We start from the raw sequence: 24,330 nt of genomic DNA, 5'->3' as shown, positions 1-24,330 counted from the left end.
AATGGTATTGTTTTCCTGATTTCCTTTTTGTCATTCTCTTTATCGGTGTATAGGAGTTCAACTGATTTTTATATGTTTATCTTGTATCCTGCTACTCTGCTGAATCTATTAGTTCCAGACTCCACTCCAGTGGAGTCTTCTGGGTTTTCTAGGTATAGTATCATATCATCTGCAAATAGGGACAGTTTTACTTCTTCATTGCCAATTTGAATGCCCTTTCTTTTTCTTGCCTTATTGCTCTAGCTAGGACTTCCAGCACAGTACTAAATAGGAGTGGTGATAAAGGGCATCCTTGCCTTGTTCCTGTTCTCAGGAGGAATATTTTCAGCCTCTCTCCATTAAGAATGATACTGGCTTTTGGTTTTGTGTAAACCAAAAAATACCCAAACCCATTGCTGTCAAGTCAATTCTGACTCGTAGTGACCCTAAAAGACAGAGTAGAACTCCCTATTAGAGTTTTGTATAGATGCCCTTTATTAGGATGAGGAATTTCCCTTCTATACCTATTTTATTGACAGTTTTTATCAGGGAATGGATGCTGAACTTTGCCAAATGCCTTTTCTGTGTCGACTGAGATGATCATGTGATTCTTTTATTTATGTGGTGGATTATGTTGATTTACTGATGTTGAATCATCCTTGCATACACGGTATGAATCCTACTCGGTCATGGCATATTACGTTTTTGATATGATGCTGAATTCTGTTGCTTAGAATTTTGGTGAGAATTTTTGCATCTATATTCATGAGAGATATTGGTCTGTGATTTTCTTTTTTTGTGGTGCCTTTGCATGGGTTTTGGTATCAGGGTTAGGCTGGCCTCATAGAATGAATTCAGAGGTATCACTTCCTTTTCTGTGTTCTCAAATAGTTTGAGTGGTACTGGTGTAAGCTTTTCCCTGAATGTTCGGCAGAATTCCCCAGTGAAGCCTTGGGGCCAGGGCTTTTTTTTGTTGTTGTTGGGATTTGTTTTTAAATTACCTTTTCAGTCTCTTCTCTTGTTATGATTGTGTTCAGATTTTCACCATCATTTTGTGTTAGTTTGGGTAGGTAGTGTGTTTCCAGAAATTTATCCATTTCCTCTAGGTTTTCAAATTTGTTGGAGTGTAGTTTTTGTGACCCTTTGTATTTCAGTTGGGTCTGTGCTAATGTCCCCCATTTCATTTCTTCCTTGGGTTATTTGCATCCTCTCCTGTTTTTCTTTTGTCAATTTGGCCAGTAGTTTGTCGATTTTGTTGAGCCTTTCAAAGAACCAACTTTTGGTTTTGTAGCTTCTTTCTATTGTTTTTCTGTTCTCCATCTCCTTTATTTCTGATCTGATCTTTATAGCCTTCGTTTTGGTGGCTGTGAGCTTCTTTTGCTCTTCTCTATTTGTTCGATGTGTGTAGCTAATGTTTCAATTTTGTCCCTTTCTTCTTTTTTTGATTAAAAAAAGTCTATTGCTGTAAATTGACCTCTGAGCACTGCCTTTGCTGTGTCCCAAAGGTTTTGGTATGACGTGTTTCCATTTTAGATTAATTCTAGGAATTTTTAGATTCCACTTTTCTTCTATTACCCAGTGGTTTTTAAACAGAGAGTTACTCAGTTTCCGTGTAATTATTTTTCCCTGCTCTTCCTGTTGTTAATTTCTACTTTGATGACATTGTGATCAGATTAGATACTTTGTATTATCACAATGTTTTGGGTTTTGTTGAGGGTTGCCTTGTGGTCAAAGATGTAGTCTATTCTGGAGAAGGTTCTATGTGCATTGGAAAAGAATATATTTTGCTGCTGTTTGGGTGGAGGGTTGTGTTTATGTCTGAGTTCAAGTTGGCCTTTAGATTTTCTGTGTCTTTTTTGAGTTTTTTTCTGGATGTTCTGTCCTTTTCCAAGAGCGGTGTGTTGAAGTCTCCTACTATTATTGTGGAACCGTCAATTTCTCTTTTCAGTGCTGTTAGAGTTTGTATTATGTATTTTGGAGCCCTGTCATTGGTGCGTAGATGTTTATTATGGTTATGTTTTCATGATGGATCATCCCTTTAGTCATTATATAGTGTCCCTCTTTGTCTTTTTTGATGGATTTTGTTTTACCATCCATTTTATCTGAGATTAATATTGCCACTCCTACTGTTTCTTAGTAGCTGTTTGTTCGATAGATACTTCTCCATCCTTTGATTTTTAATCAACTTATGTCTTTATTTCTAAGGTGTGTTGCTTGTAGACAGCATATTGATGGATTCTGTTTTTTTTTTTTCTTTTAATACATTCTGTCACTCTCTGCCTCTTTTTGGGTGGATTTAGGCCTATTGATAGGTGTGAGTTTATTGCTGTCATTTTGTAGTGCTTTTTTGTGTGTGGTGCTGATGTTTTCTTTGTTCCTCTTACCCTCCTGTACAGATTTCATTTTGTTTCTGGATTTTTTATTCATTTCTTTTGTTTTTGTAGATTTTGTTTTTACTGAGACTTTGTTTTTCTTCTTTATTTTGATGAGTAGGTTTGTTAACTTTCTTTGTGGTTACCTTGAAATTTACCCTTGGAGGTGGTGCCAAGATGGTGGAGTAATCAGATGCTTCCAGTGTGCCTTCTTACAACAAAGACCTGAGAAATCATGTGAATCAATTATATATGACAATCTAGGAGCCCTGAACATCAAAGACAAAGTTGAGGGATCTCAACTGAGTGGCAGGGGTAGGGAGAGATGGTCCAGAAGCAGCGTGGAGTTGCCAGACCTGACCCAGCAGGAACCGACACCCTGCAGGCTGAATTGGCAGATGAGCGTGTTGAGGCAAGCAGTGGCATTCAGGATTTGTTTTCCATATAGGGAGAGACTGAGAGGTGGACAGTCTGCTCAACCCTTCAGAACCAGTGAGAAGTGGCCCTCAATCAGCAAAAGTTAAGTACATGAATCTAACCTACTATGCAGATCAAAAAAATCACATATGGGAAGAACCTCTCTCCCTACTCCCTACTCCCTCCCCACTCTGCACTGGGTCCCAGGCTGGCTTCAGTAATTGCTGATTGCTGCTTCCCCTGGCTGGAGTAGGGCCCATCATGCTCTCTGAGCCATTCTCCCAGCTTGGGAGAGGGAACAAATTAACAAACATGAAAAAATAATTTGCCAGCTCCCCTAAGCTGGGAACTCAGGGCAAGTACAGCTCCTTCACCTAGGCACAGGCATAAGGAGTCCGTGAACTTCGGATGCCTTTCACCTCTGCATAGACCTGTGTGGGCCCATTTCAACAGCCTAGGCCCTCAATAGCACAGTACAACAGGTTATATACTTGAAGCCTAACTTCACTGTATCAGCAATATGGTGGACTCCCAAGTTTGTGACATTTGACACCACTCTGCCCATTAAGCAGGGTCCTTACCTACCCACATCAGGGGCCTGAGGTCTAGTGGCTCCACTCATGCCACCTAGCCACCTGCAACAGGGGTCCAACAATAAGTCATGCCCCCCAGTCCTTACAGCAAACAGCACTGGGTATACCTATAGTCCAGCTGCAAAACCCATTCACCTACACACTCTAAGGTACAGAGACAAGCTTTCCTCCCAGACACCCAGGAGCAGCCATCAGCCCCCTGTCTTGCTCAGTGCATGAACCCATACCGCAGCCAGATGCCTGTGCCTACTCCAATCACCCGTGCCTGTCTAGGACTATAGGTAAGAGCCTGCGCCACACACTTGGTGACCGACTATATGGACACCTGAGTGGAATCCATACAAGAAAATTAAATGGACTCCTGGGCTCACATACCTAGTAATGTATTTAACCAACTGGTGACAGGACGTTAGAGCTTCAAAGGCGCCAGTAATCAAACTAGCTCACAGGAACAGCCTATTTGGGCATATCAAAACAACACAAAACAAGAAGCAGGACACAGTAAGCTAACATAAAATAAATATAACAACTTATTGATGGCTCAGAGACAACAGGTCAATATCAAATCACATAAAGAGGCAAAGTATGATGGATTCAGAAAGCTCCCAAAACAAGAAATCTTCCAGAGAAAGAGAATTTCCTGGAATTACTGGAGATAGACTACAAAATATTAATATACAGAACTCTTCAAGAGATCAGGAAGGCAATCAGGGAAAACATAGAACAAGCCAAGGAACACACAAACAAAGCAGTAGAGGCACTTTAGAAAATTATAGAAGAGTGCAATGGCAAATTTAACAGGCTGCAAGAATCCACAGAGACACAGCAAACAGAAATCCAGAAGATTAACAACAAAATTTCAGAATTAGACAACTGAATAGAAAGTCATAGGAGCAGAATTGAGGCAATGGAAGTCAGGATTAATGAGACTGACAATAAAGCACTTGACACCAATGTACATTAGGAAAGGTCAGATAAAAGAATTAAAAAAAAATGAAGAAACCCTAAAAAATATGTAAGACCTATCAAGAGGAATAATCTACAAGTGATTGGAGTACCAGAAGGTGGGGGGAAATAACAGAAAATACAAAAAGAATTGTCGAAGATTTATTGGCAGAAAATTCCCTGATATCATGAAAGATGAGAAGATACCTGTCCTAAATGCTTATCGAACCCCACACAAGGTAGATCCCAAAAGAAAGTCACCAAGACATATTATAATCAAACTTGCCAAAACCAAAAATAGAGAATTTTAGAGTGGCTAGGGATAAATGAAAAGTCATTTACAAAGGTCAGTCACTAAGACTAAGCACTGACTACTCAGCAGAAACCATGCAAGCAAGAAGGCAATGGGATGACATATATAATGCCTTGAAGGAAAACAATTGCCAGCCAAGAATTATATATCCGGCAAAACCGTCTCTCAAATATGATGACAATATTAGGGCATTTCTGGATAATCAGAAGTTTAGAGAACTTGCAAATACCAAGACAAAATTACAAGAAATACTAAAGGGAGTCCTCTGGTTAGAAAATCAATAACATCAGATAACAACCCAAGACTAGAACACAGGACAGAGCAGCCACACATAAACCCAGATAGGGAAGTCACAAAAATATATCAAGCTAAAATGCTGAAAGTAGGGAAAGAGAAACAACAATATGTAAAACAACAATGTTAAAACAGAGGTACTAAAAAATGTAGTCATAGATCTTTCATATGGAGAAGAAGTCAAGGTGAAATAAGACATTAGTTTAAACTTAGAAAAATGGGGGTAAATATTAAGGTAACCACAAAGGAAACTAACAATCCTACACATCAAAATAAAAACCAAGAAAAACATAAAAAGTCAGCAAATACAAGATCAAGAACAATGAATATGATGAAAAAATACTTAAAGAAAAATGACTTGGCACACAAAATTAAGTGAAACAAAGGAACCGTCAACAGCACTCAAAAAAGACACCAAAATGACAGCACTAAACTCATACCTATCCATAATTATGCTGAATGTAAACAGACTAAATGTACCAATAAAGAGACAGAGAGTGGCAGAATGAATTAAAAAACAATCTGTCTATATGCTGCCTACAAGAGGCACACCTTAGACTTAAGACACAAACAAACTAAAACTCATAGGATGGAAAAATATATCAAGGAAACAACAATCAAAAGAGAGCAAGATTGGCGATATTAATCTCTGACAAAATAGACTTTAAAGCAAAATCCACCACAAAGGATAAGGAAGGACACTATGCAATGATTAAAGGGTCAATACACCAGGAGGATATACCATTATTAAATATTTACACACCCAATGATAAGACTCTAAAATACACAAAAGAAACTAACAGCATTGAAAAGAGAGATAGACAGCTCCACAATAACGGTAGGAGACTTCAACACACTACTTTCAGTGAAGGACAGAACATCCAGAAAGAAGCTCAGTAAAGTCACAGAAGATCTAAACGCCACAGTCAACCAACTTGATTTCACAGACATATACAGAACACTCCACCCAACAGCAGCCAAGTATACTTTCTTTTCAAATGCACATGGAACATTCTCCAGAATAGACCACATATTAGGCCATAAAGGAATCCTCAAGAGAATCCAAAGCACTGAAATATTACAAAGCATCTTTTATGAACATAAAGTCATTAAAATAGAGATCAGAAAAATTAAGGGAAAAAAATCCAACACATGGAAACTGAAGAACACCTTGCTCAAAAACTACTCGGTTACAGAAGAAATTAAGGACGGGATAAAGGAATTCACAGAATAAAATGAGAATGAAAACTCATCCTACTAGAACCTTTGGGACACAGCAAAAACAGTGCTCAGAGGACAATTTATAGCAATAAATGCACATATATGAAAAGAAGAAAGGTACAAAATCAAAACTGACCCTGCAACTCAAATACAGAGCAGCAAAAAAAAGCCCTGAGCCACTAGAAGGAAACGAATAACAGAAATTACAACAGAATTAAATGAAATAGAAAACAGAAAAACAATGAGTTAACAAGACCAAAAGCTTGTTCTTTGAAAAGATCAACAAAATCAATAAGCCATTGCCAAACTGACAAGAACAGGAGAGGAAGCAAATAACCTGAATTAGAAATGAGATAGGCGATATGACAACAGACCCAACTGAAATTAAAAGAATCATTACAGAATACTATGAAAAATTGTACTCTAACAAATTTGAAAACCTAGAGGAAATGGGTAAATTTCTGGAAACACACTACCTACCTAAACTAACACAAACAGAGATAGAACAACTAAATAAACCTAGAACAAAAAAAGAGATTGAAAAGTAATTAAAAAACTCCCAATGTGAAAAAGCCCAGGCCCTGATGGTTTCACTGGAGAATTCTACCAAACTTTCAGAGAAGAGTTAACACCACTACTACTAAAGGTATTTCAGAGCATTGAAAAAGATGGAATACTCCCAAACTCATTCTATGAAGCCAGGATAACCCTGATACCAAAAGCAGGTAAATACATGACAAAAAAAACTACAGACCAATATCCCTCATGAACATAGACGCAAAAATTTTTAATAGAATTCAACAACATATCAAAAAAATAATTCACCATGACCAAGTAGGATTCACACCAAGTATGCAGATATGGTCCAACATTAGAAAAACAATCAGTGTAATCCATCTCATAAAACAGAATACAAGAACCACACGATCTTATCAATTGACACAGAAAAGGCATTTGAAAAAGTTCAACACGAACTGATGATAAAAACTTTCAGCTAAATAGGAATAGAAGGGAAATTCTGCAACATAATAAAGGGCATTTATACAAAGCCAACAGCCAACATCATCCTAAATGGAGACAGTCTCAAAGCATTCCCCTTGTGAACTGGCAGTAGATAAGGATGCCCTTTATCACTACACTTATTGAACACTGTGCTGGAGATCCTAGCCAGAGAAATTAGGCTAGAAAAAGAAATAAAGGACATCCAAATTGGTAGGGAGGAAGTAAAAGTATCTCTATTGCAGATTATATGATATTATACACAGAAAACCCCTAAGAATCTACAAGAAAACTACTGGAACTAATAGAAGACTTCAGCAAAGTCACAGGATACAAGATAAACATACAAATATCAGTCGGATTCCTCTACATCAACAAAGAGAACATCGAAGAGGAAATCACCAAATCAATACCATTTACAATAGCCCCCAAGAAGATAAAATACTTAGGAATAAATCTAACCAGAGACGTAAAAGACCTATAAAAAGAAAACTACAAGACACTACTGGAAGAAACCAAAAGAGACCTACATAAGTGGAAAAACATACCTTGCTCATGGATAGGAAGACTTAACGTTGTGAAAATATGTATTCTACCCAAAGGGATCTACAGATACAATGCAATCCTGATCCAAATTTCAATGGCGTTTTTTAGTGAGCTGGAGAAACAAATCACTAACTTGATATGAAAAGGGACGAGTCCATGGATAAGTAAAGCATTACTGAAGAATAAAGTGGGAGGCCTTGCACTACCTGATTTTAGAACCTATTATACTGCTACGGTAGTCAACACAGCCTGGTACTGGTACAGCCAGAAATATGTAGACCAAGGGAGCAGAACTGAGAATCTAGACGTGAATTCATCCACCTATGAGCAAGCTGATATTTGACAAAAGCCCAAAGTCTGTTAAATGGGGAAAAGACAGTCTGTTTAATAAAGGTGCTGGCATAACTGGATATTCATCTGCAAAAAAAAAAAAAAAAAAAAGGGAACAAGACCCATACCTCACACCATTGCAAAAACTAACTCAAAATTGATCAAAGACCTAAATATAAAATCTAAAACGATAAAGATCATGGAAGAAAAAATTGGGACAATGCTAGGAACCCTAATACGTGGCATAAACAGAATATAAAACATTATTAACAATGTACAAACACAAGAAGAGAAACTAGATAACTGGGAGCTCCTAAAAATCAAACACTTATGCTCATCAAAAGAATAAAAAGACAACTTACAAACTGAGAAAAAAAAAATTTGGCTATGACAAATCCAATCAGTGTCTAAGCTCTAAAATCTAGAAAATACTGCAAAACCTCAACAACAAAAAGACAAATAACTCGATCAAAAAATGGGTAAAGGATATGAACGGACACTTCACCAAAGAAGACATTCAGGCAGTTACCAGATATAGTAGGAAATGCTCATGATCATTAGCCCTTAGAGAAATGCAAGTCAAAACTACAGTGAGATACCATTTCACCCCAACAACATTAATCCAAAAAACACAAAATAATAAATGCTGGAGAGGCTGTGGAGAGACTGGAATATTTATACACTGCTGGTGGGAATGTAAAATGGTACAGCCACTTTGGAAATCGATTTTGCACTTCCTTAAACAGCTAGAAATAGAATCATATGATCCAGCAATCCCACTACTTGGAATATATCCTAGAGAAATAAGAGCCCTCACACGAATAGATATATGCACACACATGTTCACTGCAGCACTTTTCAAAATAGCAAAAAGATGGAAACAACCTAGGTGCCCATCATCAAATGAATGGATAAATTATGGTATATTCACACAATGGAATGCTATGCAATGATAAAAAACGATGAATGTGTGAAACATCTCATGACATGGATGAATCGGGGAGGCATTATGCTGAGCCAAATTAGTCACAAAAGGACAAATATTGTATAAGACTACTAGTATAAGAACTCAAGAAAAGATTTCAGCACAGAAGAAAACATTCTTTAATGGTTACGAGGGTGGCGAGGAAGGGAGAGGGGTATTCACTAACTAGATAAAAAACTAGATAGTAGACAAGAATTATCTTAGGTGAAGAGAAGGACAACACAGAATACAGGGGAAGCCAGCACAACTGGACTAACCAAAAGCTATGAAGCTTCTTGCATACAAACACTTCAAGGGACCGAGTAGCAGGGGCAGGGATCTGGGGACCATGGTTTAAGGGAACTTATAAATCAAATGGCATAACAAAGTTTATTATGAGAATGTTCTGCATCCCACTTTGGTGAGTGGTGTCTGGGGTCTTAAAAGCTAGCGAGTACTCACGTAACATGTATCAATTAGTCCAACCCAGCTGGAGCAAAGGGGAATGAAGAATACCAAAGACACAAGAAAAATATTAGCCCAAGGGACAGAAAGGACCACATAAACCAGAGACTCCATCAGCCTGTGACCTGGAGAACTAGATGGTGCCTGGCTACCACCAATGACCACCCTGACAGGGAATACGACAGAGAGTCCCTGACGGAGCAGAAGAAAAGTCAGGTGCAGAACTCAAATTCTAGTAAAAGGAGCAGACTAAATGGTCTGACTGAAACTGGACAGACCCTGGAAGACATGGCCCCTGGACTCTCTGTTACTCCAGAACTGAAACTATTACCAAAGACCAAGATTAGACTGGACTAATAAGACATAAAATGATACTCGTGAAGAGCACTTCTTAGGTCAAGTAGCTACATGAGACTAAATGGGCAGCTTCTGTCTTGGGGCGAGATGAGGAAGTCAAAAGTCACAGGAGCTGGTTGAATCGACACGGGAAATGTGAGGTGGAACACAGTGTGTCATCATAGTATAGGGAGAGCAACTAGGGTCACATAACAACTTGTGTATATTTTTGTATGAGAATCTAACTTGACCTGTAAATGTTCATTTAAAGCACACACACACACACACACACACAGAGATAAAAAAAGAAATTTACCTTTATCTTCCTTGGTTTGAACATTCTATTTTTACTTGGGACTGCCTTCCCTTCCTCTCCATTAGAAAGTGCTATACCTACTCCATTTATTCCATCTCTGACGTTGTCGTCATTTACAGATTACTATCTCTGGTTCCCTGTTGTTATTCTTTTGGTTTTGAGTAGTTCTTGAGAGTTCGTTTCCTAGGTTCGTATCTAGCTGGTGCGACCTTGTGTCCTAGAATCAGGCTGTGGTCTGACTTTTTTCTCAAACCAATGTACTCCCTTTAATAATTCTTTTAAGTTTGGTTTGTATATATTCCCTTAATTTCTGCTTATCTGGATGTCCTAATTTCACCATAATATTTGAACGAGAGTTTTGCAAAATATATTATTCTTGGTTGGCAATTGTTATTCTTTCAGGGTTTTATATACGTCATCCCATTGCCTTCTTGCCTGCATGGTTTCTGCCGAGTAATCAGAGCTTTGTCTTATTGTTTCCTCTCTGTATGTGACTGTTTTTCTCAAGCTGCTCTCAGGATTCTTTGTCTTTGGTTTTAGTGAGTGTGAATATGATATGCCTTTGTCATTTTCTTTTAGGGTCTATCCTACACGGGGTTCATTGAGCTTCTTGAATTGTCAGCTTTTCATCTTTTGTGATATTAGTGAAGTTCTCCGTCAGCAATTCTTCAATAGTCCCCTGTGTTTTCCATTTTCTCTCTCTCTTCTGGAACTCTCATCTCTTGCAGATTTTTGCTTTTAATTGTATCCCACATAGTTCTGAGTTTTTTCATTTTTCCTCATTCTTTTTTCTGATTTTTCCTCAAACAAAATTGTAGCCAAGTGTTTGTGTTCAATTTCGCTTATACTGTCTTCCATTGTTTCAAACCTGCTCCTCAGGCCTTCCATGACACTGTCCACTTCTGAAATCTTGTAATCTCTTTTGGATGTCTAATTGTTGTTTTCATTTGATTTCTAGTAGTGAATGTATTTTGTCCCTGTATTATTGTCCTGAATTCTTCCACTTTTTGGTCTGTATTTTCCATGAATTTGTCTATTTTTTCCTTATGTTTGTCTGCTTGCTGCTTGGACAGCTCAGTGTATTAGAGATTTGAATTCCCTATCACGTAGTTCTAGTGCCTCTTCTTCTACTGGAAGGTTATCTGGTGTTTTATTTTGGATGCCTACTGGAATCATCTTGTCCTGTTTTTATTAAAAATATATTTTGATATTTTCTGCTGTTTTGGGACATTCAGTAGTTATTTTCTTCTTTTATTGATTGTAGATTTGTTTCATCCTGCTTTTTTGTTTCATTTGGTTATGGTGGAACAAGTGGGCTGTGCACTCTTTGATGTTTAATCATTTGTGGGCATACTTTCCACCTCCTTGTCCAATGGGGACAGCCAGTCACTCAGCTATGGTGCAGCAAGGAAGGTCCAACTGAAGTGGAAGGGCTGGGGTGGGTTGTTTGTGGCACATACTGGAGCCAACAAGGTGTGCCAGGGGTCAGTGCAGGGTAGGCTCTGGTAGACTGTGACTGTGCTGCTTGGGATGTGTGATGTTCAGCACATGGTGCAGATGGGGAGGAGGGAGGGAGAGGGAGGAGTTTGTACTATGTGGAGCTATGCTGGATATGTTCTGCAGCTATTCATAAGGTTTTCACTGGCTAATGCTTTTCAGAAGAGACTGCCGGATCCTGGCTGAAAGCAGAGAATACCAGAAGGATGTTTACCTGTGTTTTCCTGACTATGCAAAGGCATTCGACTGTGTGGATCATAACAAACTATGGATAACACTGCGAAGAATAGGAATTCCAGAACACTTACTTGTGCTCATGAGGAACCTTTACATAGATCAAGAGGCCGTTGTTTGGACAGAACAAGGGGATACTGATTGGTTTAAAGTCAGGAAAGGCGTGCATCAGGGTTGTACTCTTTCAGCATACCTATTTAATCTGTATGGTGAACAAGTAATACGAGAAGCTGGACTATACGAAGAATGGGGCATCACGATTGTAGGAAGACTGATTAACAACCTGCGTTATGCAGATGACACAACCTTGCTTGCTGAAAGTGAAGAGGACTTGAAGCACTTACTAATGAAGATCAAAGGCCACAGTCTTCAGTATGGATTACACCTCAACATAAAGAAAACAAAAATCCTCACTACTGGACCAATGAGTAACATCATGATAAACGGAGAAAAGATTGAAGTTGTCAAGGATTTCATTTTACTTGGATCCACAATCAACAGCCACGGAAGCAGCAGTCAAGAAATCAAAAGATGCGTTGCAGTGGGTAAATCTGCTGCAAAGGACCTCTTCAAAGTGTTGAAGAGCAAAGATGTCACCCTGAAGACTAAGGTGCGCCTGACCCAAGCCATGGTATTTTCAATCGTATCACATGCATGTGAAAGCTGGACAATGAATAAAGAAGACCGAAGAAGACTTGACGGCTTTGAATTGTGGTGTTGGGGAAGAATATTGAATATGCCATGGACTGCCAAAAGAATGAACAAATCTGTCTTGGAAGAAGTGCAGCCGGAATGCTCCTTATAAGCAAGGATGGCGAAACCGCATCTTACATACTTTGGACATGTTGTCAGGAGGGATCAGTCCCTGGAGAAGGACATCAGGCTTGGCAGAGTACAGGGTCAGTGGAAAAGAGGAAGACCCTCAACAAGGTGGATTGACACAGTGGCTGCAACAATGAGCTCAAGCATAACGATTGTAAAGATGCCTTAGGACCGGGCAGTGTTTCGTTCTGTTGTGCATAGGGTCGCTATGAGTCGGAACTGACTCAACGGCACCTAAGAACAACAACAACAATGCTGGATATGGAAAAGGAGAGAGAGGAGAAACAGTAGCCAAAAATAAAAAGTGCTCAGGGAGCCTACCATTGGAGTAGGTAGACGAGAAACCAAGAAGTGAAGAAAAACAAAAAGGAGAAAAGAAAAAAAAAATGCCCCCAGGGATCCCACAGGTTCAGCTGCACAGACTGGGGAAGTGGCTACCCAGCCATGCAGCACAGCCTGGCTAGAAGGGGGGAGATGACACACAGTGCCAGGTATTCAGGAGACACGAAAATAAGGCAAGTAGAAAGAGACAAGAAACCAAGAAATGAAGAAAAATAAAAAGGAAAAAAGAAAGCAAACACAAAAAAGAGGAAAAACAAAAAAAGTCCCCATGGATCCCACCAACGTGGTGGTGCGGACTGGGGAAGTAGTTCCCCAGATAAGCGCTGCTTCACAGCCTGTGAAGAAGCAAAGAAAGGCATATGGAGTCAGATGTTTGAGAGAAAGGGGGGCGGGGGGGGGAGGTAAGAGGCAGGGAAGAAACCAAAAGCTGAAAAAAAGCAAAACCACCAACAAAGAAGTGGCACTGAAGGAGCTGGCCAGTGTGGGCCATGCGTTTCATCATGGCATGGAGCCCGCACCTCCCGGTCTGCAGTCGCTCGGCCCTCTGGGAAGCAGCAGAGCAGCCTGCTGGAAAGTGGTGGAGGCTGAGCAAAGAACTGTGAGGGCTGGGAAAGCGTGTATCACTGGTTACCGGGTGCTCTGTCTCCTGCTGGGAGTTCCATGAACGTGCTTTCCCATACTCCCTTGTCTGTGCTGATCTCTGACAGGAGTCCAAGATGGTGAATCTGTGCTGTGTTACCTGGTAGGGAACCTGTACTCCTATGTTTCCTCTCTCTCTGTTCTCTTGTCAGTTTATTCCATTCAGTGCTTGGTTCTCTCTTCATTTGACACTTAGGGTTCCAGGACTGACATTTGCCTCTGTTTTAGTTTTTTGAATCTTTGTTGTGGAAGGATAGCGAGGTCCTTCTGTCTATAGTGCCGTGTTGGCTCCGCCTCCTCTTAGAATCTTGGTAGTAATGTCACTGTTTTCACTTCTGATTTTAGTTACTAGTGTCTCCTGTTTTTTTTTTTCTTTTTCTTTTTCAGCATAGCTAAGAGTTTTGTCAATTTTATGGATATTTAAAAAAAAACCAACATTGAGTTTTGTTGGTTCTCGCTATTCTTATATTTTCTATGTCTTGTATCTCTGCTTTAATCTCAATTATTTCCTTCTGTCTCTTTGCTTTGGACTCTCCTTTTCCAGTTTTTCAAGGTATAGATTATTGATTTGGGCTTTTTCTTCTATTTTAATGAAGGTATTTATAGCTATAAGTTTTCCTCTAATTAATGCCAAAAGTTTTGCTTTCATTTTCATTAATCTCAAGTATTTTCTGATTCCCCTTGTGATTTCTTCTTTGATCTACTGGCTGTTTAATTTCACATTTTTGGAACTTCCAGTTTCTGTTTGATTTCTACTTCATTCCACTGTGGTCAGAGGAAATACTCTATCAGGTCTACTGAATTTATAGTGTCATTCAGAGACTCTATTTCCTTGTTATTCTTTTGTTTGAAAGTGTATTCATTATTGAAAATGGTGTGTTGAAGTCTATTATTGTAGAACTGTCTATTTCTGTCAGTGTTTGCTTCACATATTTCGGGGCCCTATTGGGTGCATATATATTTATGTGACCTGTTCTTGATGAACTGATTTTTTTTTTATATAATGTCCTTGTCTCTTATAGCAGATTTTGACTTAAAATCTATTTTGTCTGATATTAATATAGCTACCATTGTTACCTGGTGCTGCCATAACAAATAGCACAAGTGAACAGCTTTAACAAAGAGAAATGTATTCCCTCATTGTACAGGAGGCTAGAAGACTGAATCCAGGGCACAAGCTCCAGGGGAAGGCTTTCTCTCTCTGTTGGCTCTGGGAGAAGGTCCTTGACATTAATCTTCGCCTGGTCTAGGAGCTTCTCAGCACAGGGACCCTGGGTGCAAAGGACATGCTCAACTACTGGCTCTTCTTTCTTAGTGGTATGAGGTCCCTGTTCTCAATGCTCAGTTCTTTTATCTCAAAAGAAACTGACTAAAGATACAATCTAATCGTGTGGATTGAGCCTTGCCTCATTAACATAACTGCCTCTAATCCTGCCTCATTATCACTGACATCATAGAGGTTAGGATTTACAACACATAGGATAATCACCTAAGATCACAAAATGGTGGACAACCACACAATACTGGGAATCATGGCCTAGCCAAGTTGATACACATTTTTTGGGGACACAATTCAAACCATAACACCACCCCAGCTTTTTTTTTTGCATGGAACATGTTTTTCCAAGCTTACAACTTCAACCTATTTGTAACTTTTGATTTAACATGGTCTCTTGTAGACCACGTATGTTTGGGTCATGTTTTCTTATCCACTCTGCGAACTTGTGCATTTTGGAGAGTTCAATCCATTCACATTTAAAGTAAGAAATTTTTAGTCGTTACCACAGAGATTACCTTTACCATCCTAAATTTATAACAATCTAGCTTACAGTGATACCAATTTAACTTCAATTACAGAAGCTCTGTTCCCATACGTCTTCCCCCTTCCCTTTTTGTCGTGGATGTCACAAATTATATATTTATACATTATGTACCCAATAATTAAGGAGCCCTGGGTGGTGCAAAAGGTTAAGCACTTGACTACTAGCTGAAAGGCTGGTGGTTCAAACCCACCCAGAAGCACCTTGGAAGACAAGTCTGGTGATCTGCTTCTGAAAGGTCACAGCCTTGAAAAACCTATGGAGCAGCTGTACTCTGCACTTGTGGGTTTGCCATGAATCAGATTAGACTCCAGGGCAACTAACCACCACCACAATCATATACTTAGTATTTATAGTGTTGTCTTTTACATCATGTACAACAAATATATTACAAACCAAAAAGTACAGCAAAATTGGCCTTTATGTTTGCTCTTGAAATTACTTTTATCAAAGCTCTTTATTTCTCCATGCAGTTTTGGGTTATTATACGCTGTCTTCACTTTTCAAACTGGTGGACTCCCTTTAGCATTTCTTTTAGGGAAGGTGTGGGCATAACAAACTCTCTTTTTATCAGGGAATTTCTTAATTTTGCAGTTTTTTTTGAAGGATAGTTTTGCTGGGTTTGGAATTCTTGGATGGCAGTTTTTTCAATACTTTTCATATGTCATCCCACCCTTTTCTGGGCCCCATGGTTTCTGAGGAGAATTCAACAGTCTTATTGGGGCTCCCTTGTATGTGCCAGTTCACTTTTCTCTTGCTGCTTTCAAAACTTTCTCTTTAGTTTTCAACAGTTTGATTATGTCTCAGCATAGATCTCCTTGGGTTTACCCTACATGGAATTTGTTGAGCTTCATGTACATGCAAACTTATGTCTTTAGTCAGATTTGGAAAGTTCTCAGCCATTATTTCTTCCCTTCTTTTTCCCCTCCTCCCCCTCCTTCTGGGACTTCCATGGTGTCCAACAGTTCTTTAATGCTTTGTTCATTTTTATTTAATCTCTTCTCTTTTTTTCAGTTTGGATCATTTCAACTGTCCTATCTTCAAGTTCATGGATGGTTTCATTTTCTTTAAATTGATGGCAGTTATTATTTTTTTTTATTGTACTTTAGATGATCATGGATCATTTCTTCTGCCGGCTTAAATCTGCTGTTGAACCCCTCTGGTGAATTTTTAATTTCAATTTTTGTACTTCTAAGCTACAGAATTGGGTTTGGTTTCATTTACAATTTCTCTGTTAATATTCTCATTATGTTCCTACATTGTTTCCTCAATTCTGTTTACTTCATTGTATTTTCCTTTAACTTTTTTTTTTTTTAAGTCATTAATTGAAATAAATTGTTTAAAGATGACTTCATGGGGGTAGTTTCATCTCAAGGTTCAAAAAGTTATTTTCAGGCAATAGATTCAGGGGTCACTCTTCTTTAAACATATTTAAGACAGTTATTTTAAAATCTGTATTAAGTAGGTCCAGTGTCTGGTCTTCCTGGGATGGTCTCTGTTGGTTTATTTTGTTCCTTTGAATGGGTGATCTTTCCCTGTTTCTTTTGTGACTTTTTGGTTGAAAACAGGACATTTGAATAATACAAATGAGTTCTAGAACTCATGTTGTCTACCCTCCTTCCTCAGGGTTTGCTAGGTTATTTTCATTCTTTCTCCCCCTTTCTTTTCTTATTTTATTGTTGTAGGCTGTGGTAGTATTAGCTTAGAGACTTTTTCAAATGTTCCATAAGTCTTTGCCCTACTGCTGTGATCTCCCAGCTGTTCATCAATATTTTGACAATGTGAGCACTGCTGTTTTGTGTTTATTTTTAATTTCTCTGTGAGAAGAGGGGAATGTGGAGCTTCCTACTCTTGATACTGTGATCCTGTTATCAATATCATATACACTTTCATGGAGTAAGTCAGAACAATAGTGAAAATTGAGTCTTCCAGGTAATTCAGACCCACCAGGTAACTGCACCTGAACATTTAATTAGCATAGGCAGGGTTTTATATTAAGAGGTTCTTTGGGTGGGCCAAGGGAGATGTTTCTAGGATATAGGCCTTTGGCTGACATGAGAAAAGAAGGACCATACGCTTTCTTAGTATTTATTACTATCTCGTGTGCGTGCGTGTGCATGCAGACATGCACACATTCTGCAGAGATACCACAACTGGAGTCTTCATATGCATGAGTTATGCAATCAAGTCCTTTCCTTGAAGAAATTCTATGAAATCCTGGACTATGATGATTTACAACTATTCATTTTTCCCTCAAAAAAAAAAAAAAAAAAAAAAAAAAAATATATATATATATATATATAGTTAAATAAGGGTTACCCAAAGCTTCTCCTGTTTATGGTATCCATGTTTTCTGAATCTGGAATCTGGGAGCCATGAGCTAAGGACTCTGACTTGGACTTGGAAAGTCACCGAACATTTGGATTATGAGCTAGAAACAAACAAATGTCTTGTTATATACAGATCACAGGGGAACTCCAGTGGAAGGAGATCCTAAGAAATGTCTGGCAAACAAGGGAATGGCATATGCAAAAGAATTAATTCCAAATTCAATACCATGTAATGTTTAAACTGTAGAGTCCATGATGGTCTCTAGCTCAATTCATGTAAAAACAGAACATCTGTAAGTTGATTCTGGGTTTGAACTTCCTGTTTCTCAAGCTTTTAAATGCTACAATAAGAAATGTCCCTAGGATGGGGCATTTTAGAAACTCCATGAGGAATTCTATTTAGAACCCATATATAAAAGTTTTATCTCTCCCTACATAATTAAAGTCTCCACATATGACTTTTGTATTTCTCAAAATGACCTTAAGCTGCCAACGATAAAAGCACTTTGCCTTCCCAGCCTAGGTGACTTCTAACAGCTAATTACCAAAAAGTATCACCATTTTACAATAGTAATTCAACACAGAAGGTACGATGGAAAGCCATTTTATTTCTCCCTAGATAATATTTAAAATAGAAGACTTTACTGGAAAATGCTCGGTTCTGCCATGTTGCCTAAATGGCAGCAGTACCTTGAATTTACACACAGGAAGCTGATCAGAGCCCACCAGTACACATCTCCTCAGGGTCTTCAACAGTTTTGCATGTACAAAGTTTTCTGCTACTCTGTTTCAGCAAACAGCAACATAATTAAAAAACTTGTGTCTCCTTGAGGTGACACCCAAAATTGAGTCCTATATTAATACAGTTAGAAAAGTAACAGCCTTAAGAAATTCATGGTATGGGTTCGTGGTGCTAATCACAATCTCTTCAAACTTAAAATAATTTTTCAAACTCCTACATGACAACCTTCTGGTTTAATTCAAAACGGCTAGGACTTGGAATCTAGTAAGATTGTTAAGTCAGTGTATATATCAATTATTTAATTTTTATTTGCCTTGAGAGTTAATTCCCATTGCACGCTGAATACTTTTTGAATATTAATAAATATATCACAGTATTTACAAGCATTTTTAGATACTTGATACTGATAGAAAAGTTAAACCATGGGAAGGGAGACACAGATCTCCCCATAGCCATGACTTCATGAGATATGGGGACTGGAAGGGGGGAACCTGGATGAGAGGAAGGGGGTGGGGCAGGAATGGCCATTCACAGATGCACACATAGCTCTAAGACACATCTGACTCCAAATGATAAGACCAGTCAGCCAACATTTTTTTTGTTGTTGGATCAGAGGTAAATGGTGAACAGCAGGGGACCAAGACAAAGAGGAACACTGCAAAGATATGGTATTTTAGAAGTAGGAATAAAAAGACATGCCTAAAGTCACACTAGGTTAATGAATTAAAAACCAAGCTCCACCAACTCTTAGTGAATTACCTTATGGAATTTACCTAACTTAGTTGCTGAATGGTTAAATGTAAGAATTTCTTTTGGCACCAAGAAGCAATGCTGGCTGATTTCTACAGTTTTAACTGTGCCATGTGTGCCCTCTGCTTGGATGTACTTGGCAAACCCCGTTTACGCCACTGAAGACATTATTTTTGAATGTTCTAATAGGTGATCATAATGCCTGAGTCATCCTAGACGGTATCATAAACCTGAAGAGGTGAAATACAAGAGAGAGACTTATTAGATGTTTGCTTAGTGAATGTAATGCTCATTTTTAGGGTTCAGTTTCTGATGTTTTAATAAAAACATTATTTTAAAAAGCACACTATCCTGGGTGCATGTTATATACATATACAGACACCCATTTCCTCCCATGTGCTCCCCTCCCTGGTTGCATTTAAGAAGCCCAGGCCTGGGGCCATTAAAGTGTGTGGATCCATCTACAGATCTGGACATAAAGTTCAAATAGTACCTTGAAAAATGTTATAAATAAGATTCCCCCAATACAGTGTTCTAAAGCCCATAAACAAGAGTCTTTAAGATAATTTAAACATTCACATAATCAATAAGCGTTCCCTGGTGACCCACTGTTACATGCAAATACAGACGAACTGTTAACATGCATGATTCTAGTCAATTGGCAGAGTTTATTTCATAAGTTACATTTTAAGCCATTTACTGAACTGTAAATTTCAATCCATTAAATACCACTACCAGAGCAGCTCTGAGGTATTACTGTTAATTTAATATAGAAACGTCACTGTATTCTGATGTGGTATGAAATGCTACTGTCATGCCTTTTATTAAATGGTGCTGACATGGTGATGGTTACAGACGTGCCTTAGAGCGTCTAGAAAATCATTGTGCGTGTGCAGTAACTGATTTTCCCAACATTAATGGCCATCTGATTGGTTGGTTGCTTCTAGGCATACCAAAATAATATAGCCCATGCTATGGACTGAGCAAGCTGAGATTTTAGGTATACAATGCTACCCTCTGACATACCTTCATCAAAAACCCAACCTACTCACTCACTACATCATTTACAAGGAAAACGAGTGCAAAAAAGCATCCAGAAAGCCTGTCAGCAGGTTGATTTGCTTGTAACTTTAAATCAGCTAGACAATCTTTTTTTTTAAAATTCATTTATAAAAATAAATTTCAGTTTGAGACCTTAGGTACCAAATTGTGGCTTAATTTAGTTATTACAGCTGTATGATAAAGTCATGAAGAATGCAGTTAGAACTGTCCAAGCTCCAGCCTGTTCCCCACAGTGTGGCTGGGGTGGGCACCCTATGCTGCCAAAACCTTTGTCACTGTCAGCCACAATATACTTGACTTCCTGACAGGCTCTTAGCCTTCCTGTTCTGAAGTTCCCATAAAACTTTAATTCTTAGACTTCCATCATAAAATTGCTGGTAACCACGATGGATTCAGTAGAGGCACTGATCAATCACCCGGGCAGACACTGCAGCTCAGAGGAAACGGTGGTCGACTTGGGTGTACAGCCTATACAGGGGTGCTGCCCTAGAATGCTGGTCTGAAGTCCCTCATTTATTCTACCTCACAGCAACAATAATTTAGCAATCCGTTTGATAGTGTAAGCAAATCCTCCTAGGTTTTGTGCTGAGATGATGAATAGCATGGTCTTGCCTCCAAGTGTCTGGCATTGGGCAGGGCTCAGGGTCACAATGTACACTGGACATGAACACTGCAGGCGGAAGTGTCAATATGACTTATTGCGTAGACTGTGTTAACATCGACACCTGGTTAGGCCGATTTCTCATGTGAGAAGCTTTTGCCTTAGAAAATTATTTGAAGACAGTGAAGAACTGAACTAAGGAAAAAGTTTCTAGACTCCAAATCCACATACACACAAAAGCAAGTTTCAAACTATTGTCCTCTCTCAGTGCAAGTGAGCAGCTGGCTGGCCTGCCACACATTGTCAATTGATACAAACATAGCAGTCAGTCTGCGGGACAATGTGGTACAGCAAACATCAGATCGGATACAAATCCAAGCCTATTAAATCAAACCACAGAGAGGAAGCTCAGTGTCCTCACACATGGCCCTGACGTGGAGCACAAAGTAACCAAGAGGAATGAGCTCAGATCTCATTGATAGTCCTCTCTGAAGGGCAGTACTCCGCAGGGCCTGGTGAGGACACGTAGAAGGACTGTGTCTTCCTTTTTAACCGGGCTCTTTTGTTGGCCAACACCAGGCTACGCCGGCTTGAGCTGATGATTTCTGAAATGAACTTCTTGCAGTCTACACACACTTCTGTGGTGCTCCAGTCTTCCACCAGATCTTTAGGAAACTGTAGTTCTTCATCTGATTTGTCCACAGACTTTGACCTCGAGGAGAACCTGAAAAAGAAACCCGCCCAGTAGCATCACGCACAGTGCCACTGCAGTACCGATAATGGCATAAGTAAAAAAATTTGTTGCCAAAACATTATGGGATGGTTGAGAATGATTTACCATATTTTTACACAAATAATGCCCACCTTCTGTGTCTGCTTGCTGGCCGCACCCTTCCCTGTGAGGTATTTTTGTAAGGGCGCTATGCTAATTTTTTTTTTACAGCAACATGTGGAAGAGGATTGGCACGGCAGCACCTGTGAGGGTGCCTCCCCCGTGGCCGGCAAACGAATGCAGAAGGCACACATATTTGCGTAAAAACAGAGTAATTATGGCATGTTCTTCCCAGAAAGAATTTATTGGAGACAAGCTTTAGAATATTAAAACAACAACCAGGAAATGTTTTTTAAAGAGATAATATTGAAAACTCTTATTCCTCCTAGAATTTTTAGAAAATAGGGTATAGGTACACTATTATATTATATATATTACTATACACACATATATATATACATGTATTATGTATATACATATATACATACATAGATTGTGAATTTTAGGAATTAAAGTACAGGTTGCTAATGTATTCTGTTGATGATTCTGAAGGTACTTCAAGTTGTCTTTAGTTATCCAGGGACCCAGTGTCAGGATCAGTGAGTATCACGTAACACAGATAGCAAGTCAGACTACAGGAAACTGAAGTAATTTTATCTTCATCCTAAGACACCTCCTGAAAACACCTTTTGACTAGCTTTCTTGTCATTCATCTATTTGTCAAATGTGCCTCCGTTCCCCAATAATTCTCTGTATTTGGGTGGTTGGTTATTTAGATTCCTAAGAGCCAGAGTTACTTACGACATCATAATAAATGTTTTTGGTAATTTTTTGGGAAAAGTAGGAATCATCTATTTGTCCACTATCTTAATTACAGTGAACAGGAATGTAGCTGGGAATATTAACAGAAAACGATGCAATCCATGTGGGCACAGGTGCATAGGAAGAACAGAATATCACGTGGACTGCCCCGAGTCCCTGGTGACAATTCATAACCAAAGGCTGCTGTGGAGCAGCTTCATCGCGAAACAGAGAGAGCTGAGCATGCGGGCAGCATTCTGGGGCACACGTGACTCGGCGGCTTCATTCCTTCCTCCCCTCACTGTCCACCATGCTGTCTACCACAGGAGCAGCGACCTTCACCAGATTCAGGACAGGCAGCTGGTGTGGAGGAGCCTCCCACCTAAGGACCAGTACTAACCCTGCCCTGGATTAAAGGAAAGGGGAATGATACATACACAGGCAATTTTTGTCTTCTCAATGGTCAGCTCTTGGAATAAAGCTTATTTCTGCCTTTATAATACTAAGTAGCAGCTACTGCAGAGCACTATAAGCACAGAATTAAACAGATTTTCTCTCAAACTTAAGAGAAGAAGGAAAGAAAGGTTAGATTATTATGTGTAGTTTTTCAACTCCACTGAAAATAAGGTCAAATTTCAAGATGACTTTAAAGGACACAATACAGTATTATTTCTAAAGCAGAAAAAATATAGTTATACTCTGAGATTAAAGTATCCCTCAAATAGTCATTGTCCTTTGACAAATCACCTTTGGGTAAGTTTTGGAGATTTTTTTGTAAGTCAAAACGAACTATATTAAAACCAACCAACCAAAACTCTGTCAAACCAAAAACTCAACCCCTCACCACAGTCCTCAAAAGGAACAGTGTCCTTTAAAATGGGATGCTTGGAAGACCCAGGCCCCTTGCTCACCTGGCAAAGCTCCGAAGTGGTCGATGGTGGCTGATGGAGGGTTTTTCTGGCCTCATAAAGCTTTCCCCTCTTTGCAAGGCAGAAGGTCCCAAAGAAAAGATAGGAAGAGTAGAGTATGGCTTGGACGGCAGCCGCATCTATTACCCCAAAACAAAGCTGAGAATGAGCAGCACTGCTGAAGATGCACAACTGCTAAAGTTAACACAGCTGTAATTGAGCCAAGCTCATCTTACCTTTTTGCAGCACTGTGAGCACACCGGCCTGCACACAAAATCAAAAGTGTTACTCGGCATGATGCCACGGGTGTGACTGGAGAGCTAGAAAAGCCAACGCCTGCTGCTGTGACTTCCACAACAAAGAGCAGATGCTCTCTGGCTCTTCTATAGAGTGTGACAAATGACACAACCGCAGATTGCCAACAAAATAATCAGCCTGTAAAACTTCACACTGTCTCCCGTGAAAGGACATCTGTTTGGAATGGTATTTGTCTGTCCGGGGATCACGTGACAATTGTGTTTATTTTTTTTTTTCTGTTCAAGCATGACGTATTATTTTTATAATTAATCATGCTTATATAAAAGTAATATCACACAGAGAAACATCTCCCAGGTTCAATACCAAATAACTGTTTGGTGCCCTCTTTTGAAGAAGTTAGTATTTCTGCCCACAAAAATAGTACAATGTAACATAACAGGTCATTTCTAGTATTACTCCTGTGTAGAGAAATGATGAAGAAATTAAGGCAACTGACATTTCTTTCATCATTGCTAAAGCTAACTTTTTATCAATTACAAAATACCTTACCTCTTACAGAACTGACAGGTGTAAGACCAGGTGAAGAAGGAAAATCTCCGGATTCGGCAACAAAAGCAGAGCTAAAACATACAAATTTAAAAGGAGGAAAAAAAAAAAAAAAC

General features: G+C 39.1%; 2 protein-coding genes across 9 annotated transcripts in view; one reads left to right on the top strand and one right to left on the bottom strand.

Annotated features, from left to right (window-relative positions):
* PRELID3A (PRELI domain containing 3A) overlaps positions 1–24,330 on the top strand; it is a 150,825-nt gene that overhangs the window by 76,938 nt on the left and 49,557 nt on the right. The gene's annotated exons all lie outside the window — the stretch shown is intronic.
* SPIRE1 (spire type actin nucleation factor 1) overlaps positions 17,695–24,330 on the bottom strand; it is a 366,727-nt gene continuing 360,091 nt past the window's right edge. For 2 of the 7 annotated variants that reach the window (XM_049900993.1, XM_049900992.1), the window contains exons 14-17: positions 24,218–24,288; positions 23,647–23,674; positions 23,414–23,550; positions 17,697–21,653 (exon numbers count right to left, since the gene is read on the bottom strand). In XM_049900993.1, coding sequence (XP_049756950.1) covers positions 21,395–21,653; positions 23,414–23,550; positions 23,647–23,674; positions 24,218–24,288 — 495 coding nt within the window. In that variant the 3' untranslated portion in view covers positions 17,697–21,394. Of the gene's footprint in view, positions 21,654–22,188; positions 23,551–23,646; positions 24,127–24,217; positions 24,289–24,330 lie in introns of those variants that run through there. The other 5 variants (XM_049900991.1, XM_049900997.1, XR_007519293.1 and 2 more) reach the window with 5 other exon arrangements.

The sequence above is a fragment of the Elephas maximus genome, chromosome 11 (genome assembly GCF_024166365.1).
Source record: "Elephas maximus indicus isolate mEleMax1 chromosome 11, mEleMax1 primary haplotype, whole genome shotgun sequence".
Lineage (NCBI taxonomy): Eukaryota > Metazoa > Chordata > Mammalia > Proboscidea > Elephantidae > Elephas > Elephas maximus.
Note: the sequence above shows the minus strand (reverse complement) of the source record. Positions and strands in the feature narration are given on the sequence as shown.